The sequence below is a fragment of the Sycon ciliatum genome, chromosome 3 (assembly GCF_964019385.1).
Source record: "Sycon ciliatum chromosome 3, ocSycCili1.1, whole genome shotgun sequence".
NCBI lineage: Eukaryota > Metazoa > Porifera > Calcarea > Leucosolenida > Sycettidae > Sycon > Sycon ciliatum.
This window is the reverse complement of record NC_088645.1, coordinates 32,558,964-32,581,165: the sequence shown is the minus strand read 5'-3', so window position 1 is coordinate 32,581,165 and position 22,202 is coordinate 32,558,964. Positions and strand designations below refer to the sequence as shown.

At 46.0% G+C, this 22,202-nt stretch overlaps 2 protein-coding genes across 2 annotated transcripts in view; both read left to right on the top strand.

Moving 5' to 3' along the window:
- LOC135811999 (uncharacterized) overlaps positions 1–22,202 on the top strand; it is a 113,994-nt gene that overhangs the window by 69,464 nt on the left and 22,328 nt on the right. The window lies entirely within an intron of this gene.
- On the top strand, positions 12,984–21,772 carry LOC135811989 (uncharacterized). Its single transcript, XM_065325276.1, has 8 exons — positions 12,984–14,057; positions 15,115–15,164; positions 15,898–15,951; positions 17,790–17,918; positions 18,424–18,486; positions 19,334–19,378; positions 19,966–20,064; positions 20,934–21,772. The coding sequence occupies exons 1-8, from the start codon at positions 13,355–13,357 to the stop codon at positions 21,129–21,131; spliced, it is 1,341 nt and encodes a 446-aa protein (XP_065181348.1). The 5' UTR covers positions 12,984–13,354; the 3' UTR covers positions 21,132–21,772.

Below are 22,202 nucleotides of genomic sequence, written 5' to 3'. Positions count from 1 at the left end.
CGGAAGTCTTGTTGAGTGGACAGCCCCCCGAGGTGGACGGCATTCGATTTGACCCATTGACCCCGGATCTCCTCAAGTCTATCGCCGAGCACACAGAAGGCTCCGCTGGCCCTTCCGGTCTGGATGCTGCTGCCTGGCGCCGCATGTGTTTGGCGTACAAAGGAGCCTCAACACGCCTTTGCGAAGCAATGGCTGATTGCGCCCGCTTGCTTGCGACCCGTGTCATACCATCGGAGGGCCTCATTCCATTTCTTGCTGGTCGGCTAATTGCACTGGACAAGAAGCCTGGGGTCCGCCCAATCGGGGTTGGCGAGGTGCTGAGGCGCATTGTTGCTAAGGCGGTACTTCGTGTCGCAGCCCCGGATATTGAGAAAGCCTGCGGATTTATCCAGAAGTGTGCGGGCCAACCAGCTGGGATAGAGGCGGCCGTGCATGCGGTGCAGCAGATTTACAATGACGAGGAGACAGATGGAGTGCTGTTGGTGGATGCTCGCAATGCATTTAACAGCTTGAACAGAGAAGCGGCGCTACACAATGTCCAGCGGCTATGTCCTGCCCTCTCCAGCGTCATCATGAACTCCTATCAAACGGCTGCACGTTTATTTGTTGCAGGTGGAGGGGAAGTCAAGTCGAGTGAGGGAACCACTCAGGGCGACCCCCTCTCCATGGCCTTTTACGCAGTTGCCACCATACCGATCATCACTCGTCTCCAGGAGCAGCACACATCAGTCCGGCAGAGCTGGTATGCGGATGATTCCAGCGGAGCAGGTAGGCTGAGACAGATCCGGTTGTGGTGGGACGAGCTGCAGGCAATTGGACGGCGATACGGATACTTCACGAACTCCGAAAAGACCCAGCTCCTTGTCAAGCCAGAGCTGGAGCAGGAAGCACGCCAAGTGTTTGCCGAGACAGGGATCCGGATTGTCACGGGGAGCTTGCGTTATCTCGGCTCCGAGATTGGATCGGAAGAGGCTGTCGCGGAAAGTGTGCAGCAACGGGTGGCGAAGTGGAAGGAAGAGCTGAAGAAGCTTACAGAGATTGCAAAAACGGAGCCACATGCTGCCTATGCTGCAATATCTCATGGTTTACGTGGTAGGTGGACCTACCTATTGCGTACAGTACCTTTCCCTGCACAATGCCTTACCGACCTTGACAAGGTGATCACAGAGGAGCTTCTACCTGCTCTAGCGGGCCGTGATTCCTTCCTACCAGAAGAATTGAACCTTCTCCGCCTGCCCTGTCGACTGGGGGGGATGGCCCTGCCGTGTTTTCAGCAAATGGGTACGGCAGAGCTCCCTGCGTCGAGAGCTGTAACGGCCCTTCAGGTGGAGGAGATTGTACACCAGAATGATCAATACACCCATAGCTCCACGGAGGATGTTCGCCAGGCAGCCCTAAGCGAGAAGACACGGCTAGCGCATGACCGTCGTCAGAGGGAGCAGAATGATTTCGTCACGATCAAGAGCAGTGCGTCCCCTGCCCTGGCTCGTCGGCTGGAGAGTTTATCCACGAAAGGCGTGTCGAGTTGGCTCGGGGTATTGCCTCTGGCAGACCATGGTCACCATCTGTCCAAGGGAGACTTCCGCGACGCTCTAGCTCTCCGCTATGGTTGGTCTCTCTTGGACACACCAGCGAGCTGTGTGTGTGGGGAGCCGTTCGACGCCACGCATGCGATGATTTGCCCCCGCGGAGGTTTCCCGACAATTCGCCACAATGAAGTAAGAGATATCGTGGCGGATCTTCTGACGGAGGTATGCTCAGATGTGGCAGTCGAGCCTGTACTTGCTCCGATCACAGGCGAGGTGTTTTTATCGGCATCAACAAACACCGCGAACGACGCCCGGGCTGATGTCCGAGCTCGTGGGTTCTGGACCCGGGCTCAGAATGCGTTCTTCGATGTCCGGGTCTTCCACCCGGATGCAGCATCATACAAGAGCAAGCCCGTCAGTGATCTTCTGAAGCAACATGAGCGCCGCAAGAAGAGTGAGTATGCCGAGCGTATCAACAATGTCGACCGTGGTTCATTTACCCCTCTAGTCTTTACCACGGCGGGTTGTTGTGCTCCGGAGTGTACTGCATTCATTAAGCGGTTGTGTGCATTGCTGGCAACTGCCGATCGACCGTATGCCCAGCTAATGGCCTATGTGCGGTGTCGCTTGTCCTTCGCTTTGCTCAGGGCAGCCATAATGTGCATTCGCGGTGCACGTTCGGCCTACCATCGTCCAGTTAATGCGATGAGGGAGTTGGCCATTGTGGAGAGCGGCCTCTAACTAAATCTAAGCATGTGATTGAGTGGTCTCTGCATGTTGATCGGGTAGCGGAGTTCCATCACTGACGCAGTGTGCGGGTATTGCATTATGAATTGGTTGAGTAGATAGTTCCGGAATTAATTCCGTGTTCGATATTGTTTATTTTTTACATATTGTTTATTTTATTTTATTCGTGTTCGATATTGAATTTTAATTTTAATTTATTTATTTTTTACAAATATTGTTTTTATTCCATTTCACATTTTTCATTCGTGTTGGGTTTAACTACTCACTGTACTGATACATGGTGATGATTGTGCTTTGCTTTGCCCGTAAAAGAGGCCTTCCCTGATAATAATAAAAAAAAAAAAAAAAATCATCATCATCATCATCATCATCATCATCATCTGCGTTAAAAACAATAGTGCGGTGGACCTGCGCAGAGGAAAGGCATCATGGACATGATCTACGTGTATAACATATAAGTGAGCTAGGGCACATCATGCACACACATATACGTGTGTTCAAATAGGAGATCAAACTGATTGGCGTTCGCTGGCGTTGAGTAATCTTGAAATATATATAATAAAATAATTATGTGTGTGTGTGCGTGTGTTAAATTAAGAATTAGGCCTTTGTTGGAGTAAAACATCACATCACATGCTGTCATGTACATGCTGTCTGATGAAGTGTTTTGACACGAAACTCGGAGTAACAGCGGAAAGAGACTTGTTTGATTCATTGCTGTGTAATAGTTGTACATGTACACTGCATATTAGCTGACAAGAAGAAGGAGGAGTATCGCCAATCTGATGTCTTACGAATGAAACCGATTTCACCTTGGCCCTGGCGCTATCGGGCAGTATGTGTTGACTGGACGCCAGGGTCTTTGCAGTGAGCTATCGGTTTGGCATCTCGACTCGGCTGATTTGTTTGTTGCCGAGGCAAAAAAAGTGCCCGCACATGAAAACGCAATCAACTTCACTTGGCCCAAATTCTGGTAGGTAAAGATAATTATGGTAAACAGAAAGTGGTTTGTTCCCGACACTTCAGTTCGCACTTTTCCGGCCGACTTGAGGTGGTACTTGACTGACTCAATGCTACTGGAAAGCACACCAGAAATCCATCAAATCTTCGACCCTGTATCCCAGGTGATGATTTTGCCTGGATTCGACACACTAGAAGTTATACAATCTTCCTCATCATGCTCCAGCCTCACGCATGAGGCGTGAATTCCCCGAAACACTGTGTACTGGATAGAGATTGGTCGTTTCTCGCAAAGTATAGTCGTAGTGTCGTATTACATTTTATTCATATTTCTCTAGGGCAGTCCCCACAGACCTACATGTACATGTATGGTCTCCTTACGGGGTACCCTAGCCAATCTAGGATTGCGATACGAAATTGACTTGGAGAAGTAGCAAGGCGGACCGATGCCGGACTGCATGTAGATTAGCAAAGTCAAAATTAATGTTCCTTGGGCTTCTTGTGTGCTCTGTGTGTCAGTTATGAGTCAGTCGATTTTCAAGTCAAAGTGGCAGTAAAAGTCCAAGATTTAGTGTTCGTATCAACGACAAGAAAGGGTAAGCTCCTCATTTACCGTGCAACCCACAATTCCTCAGGTATTGCTGAATTCGCTATAACCCTTTTATCGCGCTGTTACGATCAAAGAATCCATTACAAATTTGACTGGGTCTACCCAACAGAACATGATACAATCATGTTGTTCCTTTTCTAGATGCTACTACTAGTATACGCGTGTATTGAGCCCTTTCTAAGAGCCAACAAAATACAAGTATACAGTCAACGACACGAGAAGGTGAAATAGTGAAGGTGAAGATTGAATCTCTGATGGACAACGCCAAGATGTTCGAGGTAGTGCGATTGATGTAGCGTGAACAGCACCAATCCGTTTAAACAACAATATGAGAATTGGCCATCTGGTGATTAAAAAGTAAATTATCGTGTCCGATCCCGAAGGGAACTCACGACGGCCGCTCACACCCGGTATACCCTAGCGTCAGATTCAGCGTCTAACGGTAGAGGTGAGTGGATGCTAGTACTTGTTACTAGTAACTCTCAAAACCACTAGCACAAGTGCCGAGAAACCCCATCAGCCGCATCCATGTACCCCGTTGTACCTGGCCGCTTTTTTGCCACTTTGCCACAGATTGCAATACTGGAAATGGTTAGCATCATCACAAGCCACTTCACAGGGCGTTCAACAGCAACAGCCAGGACAAAAGTACAGATCGAAAGTACTGGTTTGCTGATTTCAACTCTCATAATGTCTCGAGAAGTTGAAAAAGGCGCTTTACTATCGCTCGCAGTTCCATACAGCAGAGCTGATGAAGTACATGTACATGTGCGTTCTGCATTTTTCCAGTACCATAAAATGTATTTATTTTATTTTATTTTATTCCAAGCAATACATGGCTGGGGTAGCCAATGACCACTTTGCGTGGCGATTGCAGGGTTTTTACCATGCGACGCTATTCAATGAGGTTCAGACAAGAGACCAAGCAACAATCGGAGGAGGCCTACTCATGCCCTCACCAGGCAAGCCTTACGAGTCCGGACCCAGCATCAAGTCGCAGGCCATTTTTCCCACTAATTCCCGTCCGCAAGGTCCTATTTTTGGTGGTGCCTGCAAAGAGCAAGAGCGAGGCTGATGACTTTGTCTTGACGTACCAGAGTGGATTTAGACCAAACAGAAGAACCGCAGATGTGGTATGCAGCCACAGGCGGTTTACGGCGCGCTGCCAGCGTTTTCAGCAGCGAATCAACATACTCGGCATTGTCTCACGCGTATCCATCAACCGTATAGCCAACAAGTGTCTCTCCGGAGGTCTTTCTTACATGCAGATTATGTCAGTATACTTTACGGGGTAGTATTGTTTCCGGCAAATCCATGCGAATGAGGCTCAAACAGACCACAAAAGATTGTTGTTGTTGTTTGTTTATTTACGGATTCTCCAGAGGTAAATGGATACCTATCATGGGAGTCTCACCAAACCAATAAAATAATGAAAATAAAATTATGTATGGAGCGCAAAAAACTCAAAATCAAATATTTTCTAAGTCAAATGAGAGGAAGAACAATAGATTGAGAACCAGGGGTGCTAATAGAACACTGGAAAGGCACTAAAACAAAATAACCGCAGTAGCGGATTTAGAGTATATTGTTCAACACGTGAAACTAGGTATGCCGGAAACTGAGAAATGGTAAACTTCATACAGCTTCCTTACCTGGCGATTAAATAGCGTGGGACTATCGAGTGAACGTATATCAGCAGGAAGTTTATTCCAAGCAACAGCGATAAGGAAAAGGAAGGATTTAGCGAAGTAATTGCCAGTTGGTGGAAGGACAAGAGACTTGGGGTGTCGGGAGGATGATGAAAATCGAAATTTGAAATCAAAGAGAACAGAAGGAAAGGTGTAGACAATGTGGTGAAAATAGCATAATGAAAGGATCTGTAATCGCCATTTTATAGCTTCCCAGCCTGCACGATGGTTCAGATTTTCTTTTGGAGTCATCCAATCTGGCTTCCTCCCTAATTTAGCGGCAAGAATATCCTCTGGCTGCAGATGCTTGAAGCCTACTCATACTATCCTGGTCTTGGACCGTCAGAGAGGAAAACCAGAGATACGCACTCAACAACAAAATGGGACCCCGCAGGGAGATTCCTTGTCCCCAGTTCTTTTCGTAATCATTTACCTGGAAACAGAACTGCGATACGCTATGCCTAACTTTCCTCCACCTTCCGACCCAGATGCGGGAATGGGACTTCCCCTGTCACGTGCACACAGTTTTGCTATCACCGATCTTCGACAGTAAATTCGGTCACTGGAGCCTGTTTGTGAATCAAGATAAAAAGAGAGAACTAGTACTTGCATACAATTACAAGGAGCAGCTGATCACGTCAACGAGTTATGGGTGCGTGTCAGGGTCACACTCTTACTACTACCTTCGACAAGCGAAACTTGGCGCGTTTTTGGTGTTGTTTTTTTTGCGTTCGTTCCACAACTAATTACTTCACAAGGCTGCGAGGTACGACCTACTTGTAGCTTGACACAACCTGGTGCAGGAAGCCAAGCGACGAGCTGGTCAGTAGGACATGGCTCAGACTTCGTCAGAGGTAGACGGGTTGCTGAGGCAGGCCAGTCTCTCGTGTACCAGCACAATGGTGCGCGCTTCCATTCTGCGAAGGAGAATCGTCGTGCTTTCGCGTTTCAACCCAAAACAAAGGACTTCGCTCTCTCTTCACGTGGTTACTCAGTCCGCACAGAGTCCAGACATCAATGTCAACAACCTGGCTTCTTTCAATAGCCTCCACAGCGATGTGTCTCTGGTGGCTAAGAAAAATCGCCAGGAATTGCAGCCGGCAGTTTTGGGCTGTTGGTGAGAATACCGGGCACAAAGTTGGAGTCCCAGCGCGTGTGGAGGTGTTGCACAATTGTTACGACGAAATCCTGGAGAAAGGCGACGGAAATGACTACCCTCGACATCATGGATCGAGCACAGAATACAGGAGCGGCATCGATATTTCCAGAGTGATCACAGCAGAGGTACTTGCTGCAACTGAATCCGCTGCAATCGCATTTTCGTCTCACTACAGGGACAATTCCTCTTCACAAGAAGCTGCGATCGCTGAATCAGAGGAGAGTGATTCAGAATAACTGATGTCTCTAATGTCCTTGTTGAGCAATACAAAGTTGTAATTTGGTGAGTCAATCATTATTTTCGATTGTAAAGTGTGAGTTACTTCGAGTGATTTGAAGCAAAAAACGCGCCAAGTTTCGCTTGTCGGAGGTAGTAGAGTCATAGGAGATCAGGAAGACAGCCAGGCTTATACATATAGCAACACCGGATTTCAAGTGGTATTTTGCTGGGATATAAAAAAAAGCAGAGGGTTCGATAACCACCTACAAATGACTACAATTAATTTGGCTACTTACCATGGGCTCATTTTGGAGTCTCACAGAATCCCAGCTCAAGCCATTTGATATACTAGTACACGGTGTGATGCAAACTGCGTCAGCTCCCGCATGTCATTGAAAGACGATATTCTCGTTGAGAGTCTCTCAACGAATCACTAATACTAATGACTTCAGTATAAGCCGACAGAAAGTGGCCCACTGATTGAGGCAAATTTCCCGAATGTCAGGTGGCTAGTCTTAGGACATGTCCTCAGGCTGCAGGGAAACGCACCAAAACAAATGGCAATTGATGCATAATATTTCCGAGGCCAACCAATGACCAAGAAGTAAGTTAGTGCAGGGTGCGGACAAAGTGCGTGGCCTGCGTCCGGTTGATTGTGTTTGAAAGCGGTGACGTCATAATTATGTCGACAATTCACGACTTCTGGCTCATATTAGAACCACTTGACCATAGAGAGGTAATAATTATAATGTGTGTGTGTTAAGTAGGCGCTTCGTGTCACATGCATTTGTGTGCCTTTTGTGCTGCTCAGTGAAATCCTGTCCTTTGACTTACGTTGTACATGTACATGTACCAGTAATTAAATGTTTGCGAAGTACCCATATCGGGTCTTAGCAAGCTGTTTGGTGACGGTGTCCATGATCTCCAGCGTTCTCCTCAGCTCTGTTCTCCCTCTGGTCCAATGGCGGAAGGGGCATTTACCGACTTCAGTGTAGTGACAGTCGAGGATGTGGCAAGCAGTTTGAAATCTGTCAACCCTTTCAAGGCAACAGACAATGACCAAGTTCCGAGCATCATCCTGCAAAAGTGTTATCTAACCATTGCCCCCCACACTTACACCCATCATCAATATATCTATGTCCGCGGATGAGTTCCCCCTGTCCTTCTAGTTGTCCCACGTCAGTCCGCTCTTCAAGAGTGGAGACCCAACTTTACCAAAGAACTACCGCCCTGTGTCACTGCTCCCAGTTAACCCCCGAACCACAGAAGCATTTGTAAAAAATCAGATCACGCAGTTCTTGGACTCCAAGCAACTTCTTCCGCCTACTCAGTTCGCCTACCAAAAGCTTCACTCCACAGAAGATGCCTTAACGTATGCTGTTGATCGATGGCAAATGGCACGGGCAGAGCGCAAGTATACCGGCATCGTGTTTGTCGACATGTCAAAGGCCTTTGACGGCGTCAGGCATGAGCGACTTGTTACCGAACTGTTTAAGCTAGGCATCTCGGGAACTGCACTCAACGGGTTCTGCAGTTACCTGTCTGGCCGGACACAGCAGATCAAATTGCAGGATCAGTTTTCAGGGACTGTTCCTTGCTCTCGCGGTGTTCCGCAGGGCAGTGTCTTAGGACCACTCCTGTTTGTAATTTAGACTGCTGACGTCAAGTCAACGATGCCTCCGGATGTGGCAGATCAGGAATTCACTGATGACATCGCTCTAGACTGCTCCAACGCGTGTCCCAAGCAAGTCTGCGAGTCTCTGTCGTCTGCAGTGACCAACCTCGCCAAGTGGCTAGATGACATCGGCCTATTTCTGAATGCCCAGAAAACCCAAGTTCTGTTTGTAAAGCCAAGAGGCGGTGCTGATGTCCAAGAAAGGTTATATTGCCGAGGACAACCCCTGGAAGCAACAACATCTGCGAAATACCTCGGTGTTGTAATCGACAATGACCTCTCCTGGCAGCCACATATCAGCCATGTCACACCCAAGATCGGGCCAGTAATTGGACAGCTATGGCGACACGGCAGGTCCCTGAGCCTAAGAGCCCGCCAAGTCTGGTATGTCAGGATGCTACAGGCTCATCTGTACTATGGATCCAACTGCTTCTTCTCCAGTCTTTCAAAGCAGCTCCTGGGTAAACTCCACCGCCTGTCAAAATCCAGTGTCAGAGCGACCCTGCAGCAAAGGACTCTGGTTCCGACTGCCTCCCTTCTCGAGCTACTGGGTGTGCCAAGCTTGCCACAGCTTCTCTTCCAGAAGCTTGCCATCTTCGTTTTCAAATGTTTAAGTGACAAGACAAGTCCTCTTTTAAAGAATCTCTTCATGCCGATCAATGACCCTGCCACACCTCATCTGAGGACGACACGGGGTCAAGTGTCAAGCCTGCTGAGAGTTCCGTTCCTCCCGGGTCCCGTTGGACGTCGTTCAATTCAGTTTGTTGGCAGCATTCTGTGGAATGCTCTCCCTGTTGCAGTCTGTACGGAAGGCGATTGGCGGACATTTAAAACTCTAGCCATGGCTCTCGACTTGCCCAGCCTTTACCCATCATAACATTTTGTGTACCTGACTTCATGTCGAAATCCATTTTAACAATCCGCATATCTCTTCCCCCCTCTCTCTCTGTGTCTCTGTCTCTGACACACACACACACACACACACACACACACACACACACACACACACACACACACACACACACACACACACACACACACACACATACACACACACACACACACACACACTCTCTCTCTATCTATCTATCTATCTATCTATCTATCTATCTATCTATCTCTCTATCTCTCTCTGTTGTTGTTGTTGTTGTTGTTGCTGCTGCCGCAGTCGTTGTTGTTGCTGTCGCTGTTGGTCATTTTGTGACAGCTTGTACAATTCCCTTGTCCAGTGAGTAAAGCCGTCTCTCTCCTTTTTCTCTCTCTCTTCCCCCCCCCTCTCTCTCTCTCTCTCACTCTCTATTGTTGTTGTTGCTGCTGTGTAGTTACCATTGCTGTTGTTGTTGGTCTGTTGTTGTTGCCGTTGCTGTTGCTGTTGGTATGTACACAATTCACTTGTCCAGGCAATAAAGCAGTCTCTCTCTCTTTCTCTCTCTCTATCTCTCTATCTCTCTCTCTATCTCTCTATCTCTATTTATATCTCTATCTCTATCTCTCCTCTCTGATCATGCATGCGTCACACTCTCATGGAATTTTCTCTTATAAGATTGCATGCTTCACACTCTCATGTAATATTTCTTTCCTTTCTTCGTCTTTTTGTGAGTGCTTGGACAATCCACTTGTCCAGGCAAGAAGGCAGCAATGCCTGTTCATTCCGGCGAAGTAAACATATTATATCAACCAACCAACCAACCTGCACCATTTCGCAACCTAATGCTCAAATATCTAGGGGCCAGACTAGGGCTGCGCAACGCTTGCACTGGATTACAATCAAGGCGATTGACTGGATTTCATGGAGCAGCACTGTTGAATACATGAATACCCGTACTGGGCCGCAGTGAATGTTCCCCAAATCCACCATTGTACTTGACAGGAGACATTCGGCAGCCTGTCGGCGATCCACCATAGCTCTACAAACGAAGGTCGCTTCAAATCAGACAAAAATATCTAAAATGTCATAGGACCTGTGCATGTTGCATTTGCATTCCTTCCGCCAAAAGGGAGCGTTGAGGAACTCAGTTCATGCACATGTACATTGTACATGTATGTGGGACTGCTGCATCGCGCGTTCAGCAAAAGCGGCTGCTGTAGTTTCGCGTTTCGCCTCCGCAAAAGCGGGGCAAATTTTCATGTGTGACCGCTGCCTAAACGGTTCCCCAATGTAACGCATTTCGAATAGTGGCCATTTTGTGCACAAATAAATGGCGTGGCTACCTGGCTGCACGCTGTGACGTCATCACCTGGATATGGGTGATGCGCGCTCAAATTCGCTCATGTTTGATTGGGCGTATCTGATGAACCATAGACCGCAGCCTCCTCGGACAAAGACCATTCCACTCAGCGCCCGAAACTCTACGGACCGGAACGGTGAAATTAATTTTTCGCCGGACTTCCAAGAGCCAGCATACAGCGTGCATGCACAAAGTGCTCTCCACGCAGTCTTATAGTACATGTACATGTACACACGAATCACAGAAAAACCAAGCGTCTTGATTGTCGTAACTTCAAGTTTCATGCCATATAGCAATCTTCAGACAACTGATTGCTATATGGTATGAAACTTTAAGTTACGACAATCAAGACGCGTGGTTTTTCTGTGACTCGTGTGTTACTGCTCTGCTTCCGCATTGAGCACTCTATCGATCCGGAGGACTCCGCTCTTTGTAGTAACATGTACATGTATATGTACTTTCAGGGACGTCAAAAATCGTTTCACGTTTTGTGCTCATTTCTTGTTCAAACATGGATCTTGTTTTTCAGGGTTTGCGGATATCCATGTAGCTAAATTTCACTGGCTACATGTTAGCATTCTCATTGAGTATCAATTCTACATAATATGTAGAATTGATACATTTATATTATAAATGCTGTAGACAGCAAGCTGTTTCGACCATAAAGGCCTCATCAGTACAGATACGAGCTAAATAGGCCGAGCTACCAGCCATGGTGCAAAGGAGGCACCACAGACATTAAGGTAGCTCGTCGCTCTAGCGCCAGAGTGCTCAAACTACAAAATGTAGCGGGCATTGCGCGATGCAGCAGCACTAGAGCAGCCTACTGAGAGTGCTCAACAAGGCGAAAGCCGAGGAGCGTGATACCCGATGCTGTAGACAGCAAGCTGTTTCGGCCATAAAGGCCTCATCATTACAGCTACGAGCTAAATAGGCCGAGCTACCAGCCATGGTGCAAAGGAGGCACCATAAATGTACATGTACTTCATAAGTACACGTACATGTATATTACAAGTACCGGAAGGCACATGATTACTGGTGCTGATGTTGGTACATGTGCATGTATTGGTTGCCTGCGTGCAAGTGTGCCAATGGAGGTACAATGTACAAGCTTTGATTGATGGCAAGAATACTCCGCCTGCCGATGAGCCGATGAGGTTACACTGGCGGGGTTAATTTAATACACTGGATATTGGTCCGTCGCGCAAGGGACTAGTTATAACAATAGGAGAAGTGGAACCAGACTCTTTTTTTTACACCCTCACCATGGGCATGGTCTCACTTACATGTACGTAATGCATTTGTATTGAATGGAGGTATTTCAGTCCGGGACATTCTTAGTCCATGATTGTACATGTGCATGTATTTAGATTGATTGGACACCCAGTCGATAGGAATGAACTGACCAATTCATCAAACAAAGTGATGTACAGTACATGTACATGTGCGTGCTGCTGCAATGGCTTTTGCTACCATAAATTAATGCTCCTTTAATATGAATAGAATGCGGAGCTCACATGATTCCATCACCAGAATGCACGCGTGACGCAGCCCCGCCACGACCAGAGACTGGCAGAGAGGCAAAGTAGCAAGCTCAGTCGCATCGCGATGACGCAAGACCTGTATACAGTATGTTTTTTTTCTTTTTTTCTACAAAATCCACATATCTCCTGACACTGGGGTGAATGATGGAGTGTGGTGGTGGGGCCCATTAAGCTCCGCCGACCAGAGGTCTCGGCTTCATAGCTCTATGGACGCACCAAATGTATGGGTAGATGTACTAAAAATCGTAATTTTACCACTCCCTGATGATTACCACCCAATCACAGCAGTTCACACATACAATGTACATCACAATACATACATGATTGTATGGAGTTCTAAAATCAGTACTATGCATACAATCATGTATAATGCCACCGCCGAGTGACTATCGGCTGGAAAGCGCGTGCATGCAGATTCCAGAGTTGTTTTACCTGTGTCGCAAAGGCGGTCTAGACGGAACAGCCTCTCGAGTTGTCGCTCAAGTGCTTGCAAGTGTGTGGTTCTGGACTTGATCAAACAGTTCCTGGCCATACCAATGTAAAATAGACACACAGTTCACTTCAGCCAGCCTGGCTAGAACTAACTTGTAGAAGAAGCTCGCGCAGCTCGGCCAAAGCCAAAACACAAGTGGCTTCTCGCGGGCCGGTTCTCAAGCGTACACAGCGCAAACGACGGCACACACGGAAGATACCTGGAAAGCATCAGGGTGTAGCAGATTCTGTGTAGCCTGTGCCCAGCTTCAACTGGTAGTGGAAGTAACAGTTAGATGTGCTCCACGGTGCTCGCATTCTCTGTGTTTCTTCACTCACTATCCCGCTTTCCGGATTGCGCCAAACCAACAGAAGTCTTTATCTTTGGATCATATTGCTTTCAGACCACAGAGCTGATTTGATCACGTCTGCATCACGGCCTCAGTTCCTCGTTCGGGTTTTGCTGGCGCTCTCTTCGTGCTAAAAAATTGCACTAGGAGCAAACCGGATCTAAAGGACACGCCATGGCGAATCCAGTTCCAGCAAAGCGCAGGGAGGCTCAAAAGAAGATAGCTGTTGCCGACGAAGCCTACATGGAAATGGGCGCGCCAGGACAAATCCATCAACTGGACGCTCCCCTGCGCTCGCCCAACCACATGCGCTCCACGTCCTCTCCTCAGAGCATGGAGCTGAAACACTCGCTGAGCGTTGGACGCATGGACAGTGGCGACAGCGTTCAACAAGGCCACGCACTGCACAATCGACTAGGACAGTCCCAGCAGAGAATCCTGGAGACGAGCTCTGACGAGCCAGTAGTAGCCCGGTTCAAGTTGGGTCCCACCCAGCAGTACCAGAACACAGCGAATGCTTACAGCGGAACTCCTAATCCAGCAACGCTACATGCTAGCCAAACGGCGCAAGATAGACCACCGACACCGGAAGCTCCGTACTACGGAGAGACACCACAGTATAGTGTGATAGGGTCGTCGGCCAAAGAACGTCGCACGGACAGCGTGCTGTACGGAAACAGAACAGCGGAAAGACGGCGGCGCAAATCGCGCGGTTCGGAGAGCAAGGATGCTGGATCATCCGGTGCGGTCCATGGCACATTGGGTTTCTTGATCATGTTGTTGCTGGTCATACTGAGTGTGGCGGCTCTAGGACTGTCAATCTACCTATTTGTCACGCGCCCAAGTGATTGCTCCTGCGGCGAATCCACCAACAATGGTGAGTCTCCTGAGGAGAACACACCTACAGTGTATAGTAGTATTTACGTAGCTATTTCTTTATGTAGACCACACATCGCCACAATAATACGAACATAGTGAGTGATATTTGTGAACGCCAATGGCACTGTGACTCTCAGGATAATAATAATTATAACTATACGCTCCAAACAATAGATAGTATTTAAAAAATGATCAGTTCGATTGTTTGTTGACAATTTGCTTTTGGCCAGCACACAATCCAACTCATTGGGTTACTGTGCATTGTTTTGTCGCAAGCATTAGGGCGTATTGGCAGAACTAGCACTCGCACATTGTCGTGATCTCCTCAAACAGATTCAGATGAGAACCCTTTCCACGGGGTATGGGATGAATGTATCTACATGTAGATTCTGTGGACAAAACAACCATTGTATGTTACAGAACTGGCGCAAGTGTTCTCTGCCATGCCCTAAAGAAGTCTTGGTATTCATCGCGTTCAGTATCTGATGCAATCATCTTTGTCAGGGTGACATGTCATGTCATAGTAATTGCTTGCACCTCCGTCACAATGTACACTTCACGCTCATTACCCTCTCATCTTCTGACGCGTTTGTGTAGATTACTAAGCACAGACGTAACTATTACATCTACTTAAAATGCCAATAATGGACGTAAGGCGCTGCAGTCCATTAACGACTGATTTGTACTGTGCATTTTCAGGAATAAGTGACGTTTCATGCAGCGACAAATATATGGACAGTGTTTCACAAGCGCCGCAGGTGTCATTTTATCGCTTAACTTGCTGGATATTGTACAAAGTTGCACAAAGTCGCGGTGCTAAAGTTACGTTTGGGCACTAAAGTTACCCTGAGGCAGTTTTAGCTAATGACACTGGAACTCAGTTCCAGCATCGGTCCGCCTTGCTGCTTCACCAAGTCAATTTCGTATCGCAATCCTAGATTGGCTAGGGTACCCCGTAAGGAGACCATAGGTCTGTGGGGACTGCCCTAGAGAAATATTAATACATACTATACTACATACTATACACTGGATGCCTGTCACGTTATCCCCTGCAGGTCCAACCGACAGTGGGAATATTGGGAACAGTGGGAACACGTTAAGCCAGGTGAGTGGCAGTGAGTGAACATAGCAGGTAATACGACTGGTGTTCCTGTTTGAAGAATTGATTAATCGTTGATGGCCTATGTATCCCGTTATAAAGTTAACAATTTGGTCTCAGCTTTACTGTTCAAATTTCGCAGCATTTCTACTAAAACATACTATAGATTCCAGACAATGAGTTGGGAAGTGAACTGCCTGAAAAGAGAAAAAAACCGGTAAACCTCACCAGGACTCGAACCCCGGGGCCTTAGTGGCCATGAGGAATGCTTTAACCATCTGATCTATGTGACCAAGACGAACCTAGAAGGTGTTGACGAGTTCTATATTCCAATGGCAGCTAATAACACGTGTCAAAGATACTGATGATTTGTAACATTAATTATACCTAGAGCAGAAAAACAAGAGTGTGCAACTCTGAGTCACTTCTGCACAATCTGCAGATACCCCCAACAACAGGCGAAATATTGACTTCACCTTTTTCTTTCAGAAAACAGCGCATTTTCCCGCAGAGCAGTATTAGAACACTTGCTGGGCACCGACCTTGTGATAATATTAATATCCCGGTCAAGTGCACGAGGCAAAACGTCCCAATAGACTCGTATCGCATGTGTCGTAGAAAAGGTTACGTCAATAAAAAAATTCCGCCGTGGGCAACCCATGGGCGAGTTGCACAGTCTTGTTTACCTACTATTGATTATAAGTATAATGCTACTATATCATTTCACTCTCTCTTACAGACCGATCTTCAGAATCTTCAGAATCAAGTTGATCTCCTTTCGTCGATGCTTATGGTGAGTGTAAGCTGATGCAATAATATTATGAAATAAGGGTCCATTCTACAGAGCCTTTTCTGTCTACTGTTGAGGGTGCTGGCGTTCCTGCTGATGCAGAAAACTGGGCCTTTGGCCGAGTCCCACCCGAGACATGATTTTTTTCTATTGTCGTGGACATTGAAATCCAGTAAAATGACCCGGGCCCCTGGCCTTACTGCTTTTAGCGCCCATATGCACGTTGTTAGTTCAAGTACACACTGCAGAGATGGACCAGTTGTGCTCACATCTGCAAGACCAGCGCCCCATGGATCTCTGAAGGGAAATCCAATGTCAACAACAGTCAGTAGCCCTTGGCGGATTATGCCGGCATAATATTTAACATTATCTTGGGATTTCGTCAAAATATTATGCTCCGGCATAATACGGAATCCAACGTGTAAGGTCGGCATAATCTTTCGGTTTAGACAAAAATTATGCTTAGGGGCATAATACAACTTTGTAAGAAAGTCTGCAGATTTTTTTACATACCCCAGTTACGACTTCTTGTCATAACCCTTGGCGGATTATTCCGGCAAAATATTTGGCATAATCTTGGGGTTTCGTCAAAAAATTATGCTCCGGCATAATATACGGATTCCAACGTGTAAGGTCGGCATAATGTTTCGGTTTAGACAAAAATTATGCTTAGGGGCAAAATACAGCTTTGTCAGAAAGCCTGCAGATGTGTTTTGTTACAATAGTAATAGTTTCATGTCCAAGTCTTTTAAAGTATTCATGTCGTACCGCGCACGTGTGCTGCAAAAGTGAAATATGGGAGAAAAGTGCAAAAGTGCACAGAGGTCGCGTCCTGAACTCCTGATGTCGTCACCTCGGAAGCCACGCATGCGAAAACCATGCATGCGTACATGTTTTTAATCTGAAAAGGCCGTTGCTTTTCCTTTGAAAATAGGGTGGAACCGAGCCTAATTCAGCATATTTGTTGGCATAATTGTGGCATAATCAAAAGCATAATTTGACGATTGGCCGAGCATAGTCCGCAAATGACTAACAGTCAGGGAGGGTAGAAACAACTTAAATACCGACATCTGGCGGTTCATCCCGGAAAGCTGGGTGTGTGGAGGGGGGGGGGGGAGGTCTTATTTGTATCGATAAACATGCTGCTCGTGTTGGGAGAGGATCACCGATACATAAAAATATTATACACAAATGCATTATACACAGCGAAAATCCTCAATGCCGAAAGCGCAATCCCGAATCATTGTCATGAACTTATGATGTACACGTATATACATTACAGAGGAAGTGGGCCCGTCCACCATGTAAACTACTCTATGCATGTGTGCACTATGGAAGAGTTTGGAGGAGCTGCATTATCTCACCCGGAGAGATACTCATTCAGAACTGAATGTTAAAGTGGGTTCTTATCTGTGGGGCTCATACTTTTTACTAACTGTCATAGAACACTCATAGAGAATACCAGAGGATTGAGGAGACAGGAGTCAAGGTGGATCTCCCTGACGTCCGCATTGCATCAGCAAATAGTTCTCAATGGTTAAAGCATTCTGAAAGGATCCTGTGGCGAACGGCCTTGACCTCGTACTGCAGTGCACTCCTCCAGAAGAAATCCTTGATTCTGTCCTGTGGTCCCTTGGAAACGTGATTTCAATCTATTATTTCACAAGAAATGGAATACTTCGAAGTAGATGAGTACGGGCCCATACTTTGTTGTTTGCCTGGTTTACAAACTTATAATAATTCTGGAATGCTATGAATTGTGTAATCACACCGAATTGACCCTTATATCATAATTATGAGCATGAGATTTTTTGACTTGTGTTTTTTTTGTTTCAATACAGGGCAGTGCTAGCAGGCTGGATTCACTCAATACCACCGTGAAAACGGTGCAGACACAGACTGCAAGTACAGAGCAGCGCTTGCAGATGAATGAAGCATCGATAACCACACTGCAGACGACATCAAATATGGTAGGAGAAGCTGCTGAACTCACCTCGTTTATGAATTAGCGATGAATGGTCTAAAATCGTCAAGCGTAATATTATCGCATGAGCGGATTATCAAGTGATTGGTGGTTTTAGTGGACATTACGGTGTAACTTGTTGTTCCGTGGTCCTTTGCTCCTCTATAAATTAATCCTGGGCTCTCTATCCGAGTTTGCCATCGTCCAAATGCATGACATTGATGCATCACGACTTTCTTCTATAAGAACCACTGTATGGTGTATCGAGTATGCATGTATTGTTGATAACAGGTTGTCTTTGAACAGTGACCAGAGGAGTAATATTTTCAGTGCGGACATAACCAGCCGAATAATACCAGAACTTGCGCTCCTACCCAAAGCCAGCCTTACATTGATCTTCACAGTATATTTGCGGCTATCGGCACACACGGTTTGCTGAAAATATCTATGAGACCTACATTGTAGCAGTAAAAACAGCATTGCTTTAAGGCTTCTTCGTGTGTGCCCTGCAGAACACAAATGGGATTGCCGCAACGGTGTCCAATATCTCCAGTCTTCAAACGAGGACAGTGGACGTGAGTGCTTTTACTTCATACAAGTGATGTCAGTATCATCAGCGTTTATATCAATTTAGTACACGTCACGACATGTACTTTAATAACAATCTCAATCAAGGGGACAATGCCAATCAAGTCATTATAATGATCTGCTCCGGCTTGCCATGACAGTCCTTCTAATCGTGGACTATAGTTTCATTCCTTACGATGCTTCAGGCTAATGATAACAGTGTTCATCTACCAAATACAGTAGCCTGCCAAATGCTTGTAGTGATTGGTGAAGTGCTAACTTGCTGGGTTTACTGCAACAAAGTACTCTTGTTATGTTGGAGGTTTACTCAGCTGAGCACGCTCGGTTTTGGGAAAACGGAGAATGAAGGTGGTACAACACTAGCGCAGGTATCACTCACAGTTGTGGATTAAAGGTGTTTTCCACGATCAGAAATTTCAAAGGAAAGTAGAAAATTCGTCACTAACAGGATTCATAACAAGCGCCCACTAGACTTTTGTACATATACAGTACTGTCGGGTTCTGAAGAACGGCCAGGCTAGAATTTCACAAATTTATAACAACGGTCTAGCCTGGATTTTTAAGCAGATAACAACGGAAACCGTAATGTACCCTATAATGTGTACTCAGATGCATAACTGTACATGAATTTATATGTAAGACTGCGTCATTGAATAAGAACAAAACTATGTGGTCGCTAAAACAAGAACCGGCTAGGCTAAAACCCTGACCCCCCCCCCCACCCTGTTTTTTGGCGCCTGACAGTACTGTAGTATAGTTGGAGTTTTGTGCAACGTTTGAGCATGCACGTAACCATACCACTCCCATGTATGTCTCTGCTTATGTTCCATGCAGCTAAATCAAGGTCTGAACAATGCCTACAGTATGGGACTCCTCTTCGTAAGTGATCCTTTTGTCGTTCTCCTCCCGGGATTCAGCCGATAGCAGTCGATTTGCAGGAGATGAGTTGCTCTCCCAGTAGTCATGGCTGTGTGTAGTCATGGTTGTGTGTAGTCATGGTTGTGTGTAGTCATGGTCGGATCTGTGTGCTGGCTTTCCCGTATGTAGTATCTGTTATATGGAATTATTTGGAGCAGCAAATTATATTTTAAAAAAAAGAGAAAAAAAGAAAATATTGGGCCCTTCGCTATCACCAAATCCATTGATTCAAAAAGGAATGTCCCCTTTTAAATTAATTTTTTTGTCATCTTTCTCGGTGATTTGAACGTAGTGCACGTAATCTGCAAGCCTGTGCTTCAGCGTTGAGAACGTTATATCCTTGTCTGTACGGTCCTTTGAATATGAGCGTACTTTGTGTATTGTGTGTTGTCAATATTTTGCACTTCAAGTTATTTTTTTGACCGTGTGCCCGTTTGGTGAACGTGGTTATAATATGCTTGTGTGTGTTTGTGTGCCGTGTGGACGTGTGTGTTTATGTGGGGGTTGATGTTTGTGAATGTGATTGTGGACATAATTGCACCGTGCAGAATTGCACAAACATTATCCGTGCCTGCAATGTCGTAGCGACTGTAGCAGGATCAGTGGAGTCATGTGACATTGTCAACTTTCCTCTAGCCGTTCCAAGGGTAAGAAGCACACGAATTTCTGTATACGTGATATCATGCAATTGTCTACCCGGCAATCGTGACAACTGTAATTCGACCCCGGAGTTAAGAAGAGTGGAAATTACTGTACTTCTTGCCCATAGCACCGTCATTGGAGGCGGTCGGGCCGGAGGGGAGTGGGGGGGGGGGCTCCCCCGGGAAGATGTTGAAATTAGGGTACAAAATCCTGCATTCTGGACACTGTTTGCATTGTTGTAAAAAAAGTCGCCTGGCCGGACTGGCTGCTACGTCCTTGTGGAGGTACGGATCTCTAGCACGTTTAGCCATAGGCTGTAACCGACTACGGCTTATGGTGCTAGAAATCCATAGCTCCGGAGCAGTACACATATTGAGGGCGGATTACAGCCAATAATGCCTCTACAGAAAAGCTTCTACCTGATGCATCCCAAGATATAATTTAATGATCTCAACAAATTTCCTGTTCTATGCGGACTATAGTTTCTTTTCTCGGTGAATTTAGCACAAATTTTCCCTCAATGTCCATTGTAATAATATACAAAAACTTCAGCTACTATAAACAACTCAACTTTCAAAAGCATGTTTACCTCTCTTGATATTTGAACTGTTAAAGGCAATCACCTAAAACAGTGGAAACCACCAAATCAAACCAACCAAAATGTACACAATACTCTAATTTCAGAAATTTTAGGTGCTCAATATTTTCTGTATGAGGGCGAAAGGCATGGTTAGGTGAACAGGAAAATTAGGTACAGAGATGCAGTTCCCTATTGGATTATGTGTGTTATCTTTTGTTCGGTGTATTGAGATTTGATTTCTGCGGGTTGTATTATTATTATTATTATATTTGTCCTCCACCAATGTACATGCAGGGGAAATTTATGATCGGAGTGGCGTGCGAAGTGAACGAAGCCGCCTTCCCATACTCCATAAGAAGTCTGGTGAGGCATGAAGTAGGCCAGGACATCTCCTATTCGTGCAACTGCCGGTTCGATGGTCCGAACACACCCGTGAATGCTTTGCTGATCTGCACAACTCGCCTAACAGTATGCTCAAAATCAACTGCCTGAGAAAGAATGATGATGTAATGCTGATGTCATAAACGTATGAACACAAAAATCATACTGTGCATTTCTACATGTGTCACTTCACTCTCTACATGGTATGGACACTCGAAACGGAGAAGGGCTGCACTGGTGCTTCTATTCATAATATAATATCCCTTTACTGATATGACGATGGCTTCATAATTTGTATCAAAATAAGAATGACTTTTAGCGGATACGAACGTGAATTTAGAGTTTTCTGCTATCCTCTCGTATTTCCCATGTACATGTACCGTAAGTGCTTGATTTGTGTGCATTGCTCGTTGATTTGGTTTTCGCAGGATCTTGTAATTATCTTGATCTTTTACATTTATAATCTTGTCCGCAGTGATTGATAGTTTTTGAAAAGTGGGTGCATCCAAAAGAGGGGGGGGGGTACTGCTGACATAACAAGAGTAATCTTCTGTGTTTTTTCATTAGGTGCTGAAACGCGTTGGAAAATTTAGTTGGCACGAATGGCTTTCACTATCTTATAACTTGTTCACATTTACCACAAGATAATAATGTTTTACTAAGGTATACAATGTAGCTACATGTACATGTATGCCTATTCTCATGACCAATAACATATCGCGTTTATAAAAATCCGTTATAGCCACAGCGAATCTCACCTTGCTTTACCTTTCCTCGTCGCAATGTGGGTTATCGTATCTGACATCATTGATGCGAAATCACGTTAGCGTGCCTTACCTGCTCAGTGCTGGCTGCATTAAATTTAGTTTTGTGCGGAAGAGAGCGCCCTGAGGAAATCCTGCAGCTCTACTCAACACATACTGAACTGACTACAGTGAAAGCTGTCCTGCAGAGGTGCTTGAAGCTAGCTGTCACTTTATCGGAGGCTTGATGGCCTTCATTAGCGGAGCACGCAGATTTGTTTGGGGACTGTGGGGGTGTTTGGGATGCCTTGATTTTCAAGTGCCAGGCTGGGGAAGACTTTGATCTGGAGTCATCGGCCTCTACCACTAAACTGGCTGTACAATGACCAAGGGTTATTAAAATGTCTACACTTGCCAGGGCTGGCGTCATGTGAACGAC

Coding starts and splice junctions, on each gene's coding strand:
- LOC135811989 (XM_065325276.1), top strand. CDS start 13,355: ATGGCGAATCCAGTTCCAGCAAAGCGCAGGGAGGCTCAAAAGAAGATA. Junction 15,165..15,897: donor GTGGGAACACGTTAAGCCAG/GTGAGTGGCAGT, acceptor TCTCTCTTACAG/ACCGATCTTCAGAATCTTCA. Junction 17,919..18,423: donor TGCAGACGACATCAAATATG/GTAGGAGAAGCT, acceptor TGTGCCCTGCAG/AACACAAATGGGATTGCCGC.